This window comes from Aulostomus chinensis, chromosome 4 (genome assembly GCF_037954235.1).
Source record: "Aulostomus chinensis isolate RoL2024-O1b breed Wild chromosome 4, RoL_Achi_v1.0, whole genome shotgun sequence".
NCBI classification, from domain to species: domain Eukaryota; kingdom Metazoa; phylum Chordata; class Actinopteri; order Syngnathiformes; family Aulostomidae; genus Aulostomus; species Aulostomus chinensis.
The window spans coordinates 13980915-13993040 of NC_141323.1; the positions used below are offsets into that span (position 1 = coordinate 13980915).

Genomic DNA, 12126 nt, shown 5'->3' on the forward strand with positions numbered 1-12126 from the left:
CTGTGGCTTGGAGACTTTCACTATCTGTCCTTGTGTAATCTCTGGGTGTATGTGAGGCACGTAGTTACAGATGATTCCAAGAGAAAGAGAGAGATAAAGGCAGAGAGGGATGGAGGGATAGAGGGATGAGAATGTGTCAGAGCCAAAACTAACAGTGAGTCGGTCTCAACTACAGTGCAACACACAGAGCCCAGGGAGAACTCTTGCAAAGAGCTGAGCAATTTAGGGATAATTGTTTTTCAGAATTAAAAAAAAAAAGTAGGTCAAAACCATCCCGACCTACCTTGTTAGAAGTTGTTAACATCTTGTATTTCACCTTAAACCCGCCGCGCTAATCAATATTCTTCCTTAACAATGGATCAAAAGAGTGTTTATCGCCTGAAATGCAAAGGAGATGTGTGTGAAGCGTTATGTAAGCGGTGTGTAGCAGAGGTTTTAGGCTGCTGCACTGGCTGGGTTTGTTCATCGGGCCCCACGGCACAAATGGCATCTTCTCCATTGAGATTTTGTCATTCTAAAAGCCTGGAGGACCGTTGTCATGTGATGAGAGAATGATTGCGACCATCGCTGCTGCCTCATGATACACAGATCCGGCGTATATATAGGGTGTCGGGGTAAAGTGATTCGCAGAGAATTATCACCAGACTCAACATGATCCTTTCGTGTTGCAGAGTGTTTTGGCACCTTAAAGCTTCCTGTTTCAGTTCTTTCTCGCCAATTTCATCAACTCATTTCAGCTAAAGCAATTAGCTGTTTTCAGGTCCGCTTTCAAGAACCTAAAGAACCACATTTTTCCATTCGAAGACTAGAAACTGCTCCAAAAAAAGAAAGCAACCCGGGGAGTGTGTAACTCCACCAAGGAGCTTTATATTCATGCAGATTGTAAACATATCATCAAATTCTGCTGCTAAATCTTCTGTCCATCCGCCATAAATTGTTCTTCTGAATCACTGATCAGATTTATGATCAATGCGGTCTTTGGGAGGGTATTGAAAAGCATAAATCTAATCAAAATATGCTCAAATCTGCAATCGGATCCAGATAGCCTCCGAAAGCTCCTCACTTGTCCCTTGTAATATTACATATCTCTCCACAGAAGTTCATCTAGATCAATGCTTTCATTTATTTATTTTCAAAAATGTCTCGCTAAATATCACTGTTGCCGGTGATCACGTGACCTCATCAGCGGACGTAATAAACACTACTGTACAAATATGTTTGCTAAAACCTACATCATAAAATGAACGTGGTGAATAAGATCAACTTTCATGAACCCCTGGAGGAATATTCAGATGCTGTTGCATCAAAAGCTGTCAAATACAGGAAGGTGTTTTGACAATAAGAAGAGAAATGGAAAGTTCTATCAAGCCGGCTCCGAAGACCTAAAGGCTATAAATATATAAATTGAGTAAGTTCGCATATGTGCGGTCCATACAGTAAATTTATAAATATTTATCAATAAATAGTCTGTTGATACTTCTCATCCTCACCTTATCATAGAGGATGGGAGAAGTTCTTGAGGATGCCTCCCAGCTTCCTACTCTTCCTCTCCTCTGCGACAACCTCCTGATTGTCCAGTTTAGCTCCGACTGTAGAACCGGCCTCCCTCACAAGCTCATTCACATCCTCCGTGTGTCGTATTGCCTCTACATCTTGTTCAAAACCCAAAGCGTCCCAAAAGGTGAATTAATTCTGCTTTTTGCGCTCCACGCAGTAACCCTATCCTCCATTAGCTTGAAGCTAGTTTGCTCGAGAGCTGCATTGACTCCCGATACTCCTTGTTATGTATAGCTGCAGCACTCTGTCAAACGGCAGCGTTTTAAAGGCCTTGTGCATCAGTCTGACATAATTAGTATCTTTGGGATCTCCGCTGAGTTTATACCAGCTGGCCAGATGGGTCTGAATTGCTGAAGAGGTTCATGCAGCTAAATGCCTTGAACTCCATCCAGCATCCTGATTTCTGCTGCTCACACACTGAGCAGTGTGAAATAAAAAAAGAAAAAAAAGAACCTTATTATCACACATGGAGCGAACACGTATGCACAAACACAAAATGAGACACCGTTGAACGGAGAAGGGAAATGCTTCTTGAATAGGCCACTTGGCGCTTGATGCAGTCTTCGATATCGATCTGGAACGCTATCAACAAGATCTCACTTCAGTAAAGCTGAGCTGAAAACCAAGATTTGGACTTTCTGAAGAAAAAAAAACGAGCGTGTGTTTCAGTCGGAGAAGAAGAGAGAGAGAGAGAGAGAGACGTGAGATAGAGAAAGGACACAGCTGTGACTTTGTGAAAAGATCAGCTGCATGCCATTTCCTGTTGGAGAGGAGATGGAAAAGGACACAAACACACACACACACACACACACACACACACACACAGCAAAAAAAAAGACCTGTCATTTACTCAATTTTGCTAGCTGAGGGGTTTCTTGCTGCTGCAGGCACCTCGTCATGAATAGATTCTCATTTGATTTGACGACTAATCCAATTCATTATCATTTCTCTTTTTTCTTTTCTTTTTTTTTAACTGCCAGCAGCAGCTGGCTATGTAGTCCAGTACAATACGGTGCAGTACTGAGCAGTAGCAGAGGCTGTACTGCATGTCCTCTGCTGTGTTTTTGATGTATGAATAAAAGTATCAAGCGTTTTAATACTTTCTGATTCTGCCGCACATTCCTGTACTCAATACCACAGTTTGCCATTGTGTGTGTGAATGCAGAGCCGTACACGTGGACCAAAACGCATACACACACGTTTTCGAAGACATTATCAGGGGTCCTCATTAGGACTGTACAGGGAATCTAGATTCTGATTGTAAGTTTCCAGCCTCTAATGCCTCATTATGCAAATAGACTGTTGTAGAAAGTGACAAACTAGTTCCCAAACGAGAAAACAAAGTGACAAAAAAAAATCAAAACATACAACCAGAACTGTAGCAAATGTGTTTTAACAACGGCACTGCCACAATTTTGGATTGACTACTTCAATCGAAACAGCACAGAAGAAAATCTAGCCTGGAAGAAGTTTTGGAGTCCTTGGCAAAATACTACATTTTGCCAATTTATCTGACCATGTTTTCCCTCCATAATGGCGGAGATGTTGCGATAGAGGGAACAGTTTGCTCTCAAGTCTTTGTCCGTGCTTCTTTCAAGAGCTCAAAACCTTTTGTTCAGCTGCTGTCCTTTCCTTTTTTTCCCATGTGTTTTTTTCATGAAAAGCTGATTGAGTGTAATCGATGTACAGCCTACAAAGTATGAATAGGCTAACCTTCACCTTTATGTTCTTCTAGCCTCTCCCAAGATTCTGCTCATTAACATTTCAGGCCATTTACAGGAATATTTTTAAGCCTGCCTTAATTCACAATGAAGTTAGAAACAATGTTGTAGTCTAACAGCTTGTTTGCTGTTGGTTTGCTAATTAGCAAATGCTGGCTGACTGCAGAATGGATTAGCATTGCTGGCGTAGTAGTTAGCTTTCAAGTCTAACGAACAAACAATCATGTGGAGACAAGCCAGCTTAAAGTATGCATCGTAGGTATTTTATTTGTATTCACTTCCAATATGTCCTATCATATATACTTAGATATATGTCAAGAAACACAGAAACAACTTTTTTTAGAACTACAGTTTTTGGGTAGCATCAGGCTAGCATCTATACGAGCATCTGTGCCCTGTGCAGTTTCTTTTAGCATCTCATTGTCATTTGTCAGGCACATCAAGTCTTTTCTGGCACCATCTTTATTTTAAGAGTAATAGTTTCAGTGCAGCAAAGAGAACAAAGCTATACTACATAGTTTTACTTGTTTACTCGTGAAAACGTAAAAAGGGGATCAAAGTGTTGTCTTGTTTTGTGTCAGACAAAATTTCACCATCGGGGACTCTAGGTCTTCATTGGTGGAATATAGCAGTATTGTGTGAGTGCCATTCAGAATTTCAAATTCAATAACAATGTAAGACAATGTTGAAGTGATCCAAATGAAGTTACTCACTTTTGAATAATCTAATGGAACAAATTACATTTCAGGGCATGAAATCTATCATCTGGATCTAAGTCACCCTCCCACCACTGATGCTCTGTTAGTGGCTGTGAATTTGTGGCGCAGGGAAAAGTGCCAATTGAGTGCAGCACAAGCTGTTTACGATGCTGACGGTCATGCTAGTGTATTGATCCGGTAAAATGACTCTCAAATGCTTTTCCTCCACTCGTCTCCCTCCTCCTCTTGCTGCCACCATCACATCAAACTCTTCTTCCGGTTTGTTTTTGTCTTGCCATTCGTCCTGTACCCCCCCTTGACACATTCCCTCGTTTTTCCCTTCTCATCACATCTTGTCTGTCTCCCCGCCCTCACCCTTTTCTCTGTAGAATATGTGATGGATGACATGGAGAGACGGAGTATTGTGGACGAGCCTGTCCGCAAGTGTCCCATCCCTGCGCCTCGAACCTCTGTCCCCTCACCCTCAGCCTCCCCCTCCCTCAGACACAAGAGTGAGTACAAACAATGCATCGCTTTTACAGTGTGACTCAAAAGACAAATTTCTATGTTTTATGCCAAAAAAAAATTTCCAGATGAGCTTCGACAAAGAGTTTACTTTCAGAAATGAATCCATCTCAAATCTTACAATACACTTTATATGAGACATCAAAAACATTTGACTGACTACTGTGGTTTTTGGTGCACCTTTTAGAAGAAATACACCTCTGAAATGATCTGAAGCAAAAATAGATTTGGATCCAGTGTGGAGAACAGCTCCTCTAGTGGATAATAAGTGCTACTGCCCGACTGAACAGCGGAGATTTACTCTGTCCAGCACTGCCCCCTGTGTTCTCATCCTGACATTGCAAGAGGACATAAAATAATTGAGAGAGCAACTTTCAACATGTCAGCAGTTTCAAACAGAGTTGGAGTGTTTTCTATAATAAGTTCTGTCCCTGGTGACAAATCTGGTGAGCAGAGGATCGTGTCTGCTTGTACAATGTGACTTGGTAGTTTAGATCAAAATTTGGAAACAAGATTCTCTTCCAACCTTCCCTGATGGTTTCAAAGGAAAAAATCAGTCTCTGCCAAGGTCAGTTTGAGCTCCATTCCTCACAATCAATGTCAAAGACATTATAGGCTTAATTTTTGCAGACTTGTGTCTCTGCACTAGATCTCTTTTCACTCTTCCTCCTCTCTTCTCCATCTCAGACGATGCTGTAACGAGCGAGCTGTCCAAACTTCTCCACGAGATTAAAAAGTGTCGGGATAGAGACTATTCCTTTGAGGAGCTCTGCCATACCATCTCCTCCCACTCCATGGACAGCTTCGGCAGCGGACGCCTCTCAGATGAAGACCGCCCAGATCGACCCAACGGCACCCTGACTCGAGTCGGCAAGGTACGAGTCTCCGTTATTACAGAGATTTGGGGTATCTGAAGGTGTTTGATCTTCTGTTTGTCACAAGAAATGTCTGCAACTGCAGAGTCACGCTTCGCTAAGAAGTCAGAACTTGTCACATATACAAATGTTTTTGTTGGTAGGTGAACCAGACCTGAAAACACAGCGCAAAGTTTCTGTCTCCGCCAAATCACATGATTTGTTCACGCTTGCTGTTGCTCTTGACTGATGTCAAAAAGATGGGTTTCAGGATGTGTTATAGTAGTAGTAGGAAACACTCTGAGGACTGTGTATGCAAAATGAAAATACCTTTTAAAGATGCTTGTTCAAAGAATGCCTAATAGAAGGACCTATATTACTTGTAGTTTATTAAAATGTAGCAATCAGAATACTTTTAAACATAAAATGAGAGGGTGTGCTTTCAGTTTACTCGGTTTTACTAAACTTGTCCGTGATCAGGATATAGACAAGAATATGGGTTCCAGAAGTGCACAGCGTTTAGCCAGAATGTTGGCCAAAAGGTTTTTCATCCACTGTCTTGCCTGAAATTAGCATTCACAAAGAATAACATATAAGCAGTCTGTTTTTTGTCATTGTTGTTGTTTTTGGGTCCCTCAAACCTGTATAATCAGTACATTTACATCCATCAAATCTCTCCATTTGATATATAAAGGTTCAATTTCTTCCCTTTTTTAAAAAATGTTTACTGCATTCTGGGCTTCTGATAGTAAATACGCATTACTGTTGCAGTGACCTCTAACAGGGCTTTACAATGCATTCCTACATTCAAGTTGCTGTGTAAGCTGCCAGTTTTACACATTTGCACAAAGATGTCACCAGATTCAGTGTTTTGCTCAGGATTGAACCCTCCAATTACCAGACGGCTACACGACCACCTGAGCCACTCCCCAAAGCCCTCAAGTTATAAGAACTTCATAAAACCTCACGTAAACACCTGAGCTTGACTCTGTTACACAGCAGCCAACACAAACCCTCAATACGAGCCAATTCAAGATGAAGTCTGACATTTAACAGCGTTCAAAATAATCCGGAGGACGTTCTTTTTCACACCATCTACCTGCAGTTCATGTGTTACTTTTAAACGTTGAATTTCCTTTTGAGATCCAGGAAATAAACCCGCCGCCGCTGCATCATTTAGCTTATTAGATTTGAATTAAGACATTTGTAACATACTACAAAGGGTTTGGATGTGTATTGTTCTGTATTTTTGTGCTCTGGAACAAGTACTTGTACTGTACCTGTCTCAACAACAGAGGGCAGTGTCACATAGGCTAACGCCTCCCAGTATCTTATGGAGCATTCACCAGTTGCTGGAACACAACAGCTTCTGTTTGCTGTTTGCTTGCACTTGTTTAGAATTATAATCTTGACTTGTGTTTGAACAGCCCTTCCCAGCCTGCACGGTCATGCTTGTCCTCCCCTCTCTCTTTTTTTCCAACAATGTGCTTTTCCTTGAGAATTGTCGGGAATAGTAATTACTTCACTAGTTTGTGTTCTCTCAATCACACCCACAGAAAGTTAAAAACAACAACATCCTGATTAGATCTTATTGGTTTGAAGTCCAGGACTGAAGGAAGCCGCAGACTTTTATCAGAATCAGCAGCAGACAGTATGACCAAAAGGCCCTGAGCAATTTTCAATTCCACTGGTAGACTCGCCACAGGACACGGAGGTCATCTATCACAATGACCCCCCCACCCTCACCCCCACCTGAGACTACATGCAATCAGACAAAAACACACACATCCAGAAGCATCCAAAGAAATGGGACTTTCTGCGCTTCTTGCTTTTCCCCCATTCCAACACGTCTCTTTCTATTTTTCCTCCAATCTTTCTCTCGCTCACCTGCAGCCGCTCACACGTACAGTCCATCTGAGTGAAGGCAATACTGTGACACTGATCAATAGCTGCTCAGTATGAAACTCAAGCCCGAGCATGTTTACACACGTATGCACACACGCACACACACACACACACACGCACACACACACACCGCAGCAGGAACATATGATGGAGACACACACCTTTGCTCACTTAGTCTGTAATTATTGCACTCCATCTAGTGTGCACCCCCTCCCTTCCTCTAAGTACCAATTTGTATTCTATTACTGACCTTCTGTGTGTGTGTGTGTGTGTGTGTGTGTGTGTGTGTGTGTATCCCCAGGCGACTGTCTCTACATGTGGCCAAAGTCATTATGTGATTCGCTGTGTCCATTACACATGAATAAAACATGTCAAAACACACAGCAGTGCACACAGATGAAGAATGTGGGCTTCGTACGTCACCTTGGTAGCCGCTGTGTGTAAATTGAGCAGTGATGGCATGAATGTGGCGTGTGGACAGAACACATGTGTGTCCTGCGTGCTCAACACGTGTGCCATCCCTGAACAAGGCCCTGAAAGCTAATGTTGCTGGTTTAGGCACATATATTTGTAAGATTAAGATAATTTGACACTGTAAAACTAACCTTTTGTTTGAAAATTATGATGTCAGTTAATAAGGATATGTAACAGATCATCCAGCCATCCATTTTCTACCTCTTATCCTGGTAAGGGTCACGGGGGGTGGAGCCTATCCCAGCAACCTTCGGGCGAGAGGCAGGGTTCACCCTGGACGGGTCGCCAGTCCATGGCAGGGCCAACGCATAGAGACAAACAACCATTCACACTCCTACGGGCAGTTTAGAGTATCAATTAACCTTGGCCCCCATGCAGGCACAGGGAGAACATGCAGACTCCACACAGAAAGACCCGCGCTGGGGCTGGGGCTCGAACCAGGAACCTGCTTGCTTTGAGGTGACAGTGCTGACCACTGCACCACTGTGCCGCCATGTAACAGATCAATCATCTAGTAATTCATTTTTTATCATAAGTCTTATTTGGGGCATCCATCTCTGTCACACTTATACAGAAATATAAATATATGTAATCTCTTCCTTTATTAGTGAATCTAAATATTAATTTTCTTGAAGCAGGAAGTGGATATTTTGAATGCAGGATGATATTGTCCTGGTTTAAATCAGTTCATACTCTTCTACTCATTACAAATCCAGTTAAACAAACATGACGAGCCTGAAATCAGTTAATCATCCTTTCAAAGTAGTCTCACATTCTCCAAAATGTAGCCCTGTTAGCAGTTTCCCACAAATAGAAATGATCCGTCATGCCTCAGTGATGAATATTCAGAGCTGTTGTCTCTATCTACACGAGCGACTCTGACTGGCCGATTTGTAATGAAAGAATAGATCGGCCTCTTCTTCTTGGGTGCAGCCTGCAGCCTGTTTTACACCCATCGATATTCCAGAGTTGCCGAGGGCTCCGTGCAATCTGGAGTAATTGTTGACCTTTTGATTTCTGTCTCATTTTCTGTCTCTGTCTCCTCTCTCACCTCTGTTTCCTCACTTTTCCCATCTGTCTTTCTCTCCCTCTGTATCTTTTCTCACTTCTGCTTGTCACCATTTCTTCTTGATTAAGTGTTGTTGTTTTTTTTCCCCCTGTCTGGCACCCTCATGTCATTAGAGTTCCTTCCACTGTGAGTCCTCCTCCCTCGCTTCGTTGTTTTCGTTACCTGCTCTCTACCCTGGGGCTTCGTTCTTTAGACCTTTCCTCCTAAGATGAGTTTTTCTTTCTCATCGTCAGCCCTCCCTTGGCGCTCTTCCCCCTCGTCTCTGTCTCCCCGTGTCCTCTCTTGTATTGATGCTTGTAGACGCTGCATATAGGAATCATGACCTGCATCCTCCACTGCATCATAAGATTAACTGAGATGTCAGATGGAGGGCTGTATCGTCCCCCTGACACCTCCTGCCACAAAGCTCGACTGCCTCCTGGGAGCCAAAAAAGCCCCAGGAAAGGACATTGCATGTATGTGTTATTCCGCTCTTCCTGCACCTTCCGGTCCTGACTAGTTTTAACTGGAGAGTTGCACCATACAGAAAATTTTCCCTGAAAGTGAGTCTGCATAATCCCACAATGGCGCTGAATACCGCAGTACATTGACTTAAAATTCTTGATTTGCATTGCAGTGAAATAACCTTTCCTGACCTCCTTCACTTTCTGGAAAATATTCTGTCACGGATAAGTAAATAAGGAATCAAAAGCAGCAGGAAAAGATGATTCATTGCTCAATGATTGGCTGTTGCAGACTGTTTGGCATCTCGCTGCCTCTTATTGTCATTAGTGTGGACTAGCAAATACTTAACAAGTCACTCATGGAGGTAAAAAATATTGAAAGTTGTCGTTTAAATCAGTTGCTGCGTGAACAGTACAGGTGCGTTTCATGATTGTAGCTATAAAAGTGCCGACAATCAATACTAGTCGGAGAATTACTCCAGAGCGTTGGAGAAGCTCTCAAATACACCGCTTTATCTCACTCTCACAGTCTGAATACATGCTAATGTATGCATTTATGTTTGATGCATAAACACTTTGGCATATTAACTTTATGATGTGATATGTTGTGCGTTGAGTTGTTGAACTGCCCTCAAATAACAAATTGCGACTGGTTTCACTCCCCTGTCCTCTAGCTGTATTTGTAAAGAAAACCTGTTGAAATTGTCAGAATTTCTTAGGCCTTCAGGCGTTTAAACACTGATGAAATTCATCGGGACATATAAAATCCAGCAATGACCTTTGACCTCTGACAGAGTTTGGTGGCGGGAGGATAGCGTCTCTGCGTTTTGCGGATGATGTGTTCCTCTTAGCTCCATCAAGCCACGACCTCCAGCTCTTGCTGGGGCAGTTCGCAGCCGAATGTGAAGCCGCTGGGATGAGAATCAGCACCTCCAAGTCTGAAGCCATGGTTCTCAGCCGGAAATGGGTGGCCTGCCCACTCCCGGTCGGGGGGGGGGAGGTCCTGCCTGAGGTGGAGGAGTTTAAGTATCTTAGGATGTTGTTCATGAGTGAGGGTAGGATGGAGCGGGAGATTGACAGGCAGATTGGGGCGGCATCCGCAGTTATGCGGGTGCTAAACCAGTCCGTTGCGGTAAAGAGGGACCTTAGACAAAATGCGAAGCTCTCGATTTACCGGTCAATCTACGTTCCAACCCTCACCTATGATCCTGAGCTTTGGGTAATGACCGAAAGAACAAGATCGCGAATACAAGCAGCCGAAATGAGTTTCCTCCGCTGGGTGGCTGGGCTCTCCCTTAGAGATAGGGTGAGAAGCTCAGTCATTCGGGAGGTGCTCAGAATAGAGCCGCTGCTCCTCCATGTCGAGAGGAGTCAGTTTAGGTGGTTCGGGCATCTGGTGAGGATGCCTCCTGGACGCCTCCCTCGAGAGGTTTTCCAGGCATGTCCAACCGTGAGGAAGCCTCAAGGCCGACCCAGGACACACTGGAGGGATTATGTCTCTCGGCTGGCCTGGAAACGCCTCGGGTTTCCCCTGGAACAGCTGGTGGAAGTGGCTGGGGAGAGGACGGTCTGGGCTTCCTTGCTGAGGCTGCTGCCCCCACAACCCGGACCAACCAGATAAGAGAAGGAGGACGACGATGATAACATTGGACCATCTAAATGGTCGGTTGATTGATTGTTCCTGTACATGTGGTGATTCAGTCCTGTCTGTTTCACAGGGGCCGACCCCGCCTCTGGCTGTGGCTGTGGAGGAGGACGAGGCAGAGAAGAGTTGCGGCCCAACTGGATTCTGGGAAGCCCTGACTCCCTGCAATGGCTGCCACAACCTCGGCTTCTCCAGCCTGTCGCAGGTACACACACACGCGCACACACTGACAACCACAAATTAATATTTTTGTATTTCAGGTAAATTGTAATGCATTTTTGATCTTTCCATCTTAATCATCTCATCATTCGCCGAAATCACAGGCTAGTGAATGCGTTCCCCGGTTACCGTGGGAACCAGCCGTCACCAGAGAGACCAGGTTTTTCCTGGTCTCTCTGCTGAAGATCTGTTTCTCCGTCTCCACATTCTTTTCTTTGCTTATAACATCTCTAAAACCTCTTTATCTGTCTTGTTTTTGAAGCTCTTGCCTTTATGAGTAGTTCATGAACTCTGAATTAGGAATATTCCGCTGACATATCTCATCCAATAAGATCAAATGAAAGCTTAATCCCTGGAGCGGAAGACTGAATATATTGGCATCGAGGAGTAAAGGGATGCATGGTAGAATATAAATGGGAATTTGGGGTCTGACTACAGTGTGAAGAGTGTGCAGTTAGTGTCTGGTATCAACTGTTCACTAACTTCTACCTTATCAATTCAATTCCTACAACTTATTACCGTATTGGTAGTAATAGAAGACACTGCCGATTTTAAGATGACCTCCCCTTTTTTGAGATTTTTTTTTTAAATGGAATTTTTTTTCTCTATAAAGAAATCCATCCATCCATCTTCTACTGCTTATCCTGTTAAGGGTCGCGCGCTCACGCGCGGGGGGGGGGGGGGGGTGGAGCGGGTGGAGCCTATCCCAGCAGCCTTTAGGTGAGAGGCGGGGTTCAACCTGGACGGGTCACCAGTCCATCGCAGGGCCAACACATATAGACAGACACACCTGCAGTCAATTTAGAGTCTGGATTAACCTGGTCCCCTCTTGTGGGAGGAAGCTGAAGTCATGCAGACTCCACACAGAAAGACCTTGTGCTCAAACCCGGAACCTTCTTGCTGTGAGGCAACAGTATTAAAACCACTGCACCACCATGCTGCCTAAAAAAATACATTTGATTTGGAATTTGATTTAACCAGTAATCAAATATAATCCAATTTTATCAATGAAGAAT

The 12126-nt window shown here is 43.7% G+C and overlaps 1 protein-coding gene across 5 annotated transcripts in view; it reads left to right on the forward strand.

Annotated features, from left to right (window-relative positions):
• anks1b (ankyrin repeat and sterile alpha motif domain containing 1B) overlaps positions 1 to 12126 on the forward strand; it is a 216610-nt gene that overhangs the window by 90076 nt on the left and 114408 nt on the right. For all 5 annotated transcript variants that reach the window (XM_086201956.1, XM_086201951.1, XM_086201952.1 and 2 more), the window contains 3 exons: positions 4366 to 4488; positions 5189 to 5376; positions 10965 to 11096. In XM_086201956.1, the coding sequence (XP_086058082.1) occupies positions 4366 to 4488; positions 5189 to 5376; positions 10965 to 11096 (443 nt within the window). The remainder of the gene's footprint in view (positions 1 to 4365; positions 4489 to 5188; positions 5377 to 10964; positions 11097 to 12126) is intronic.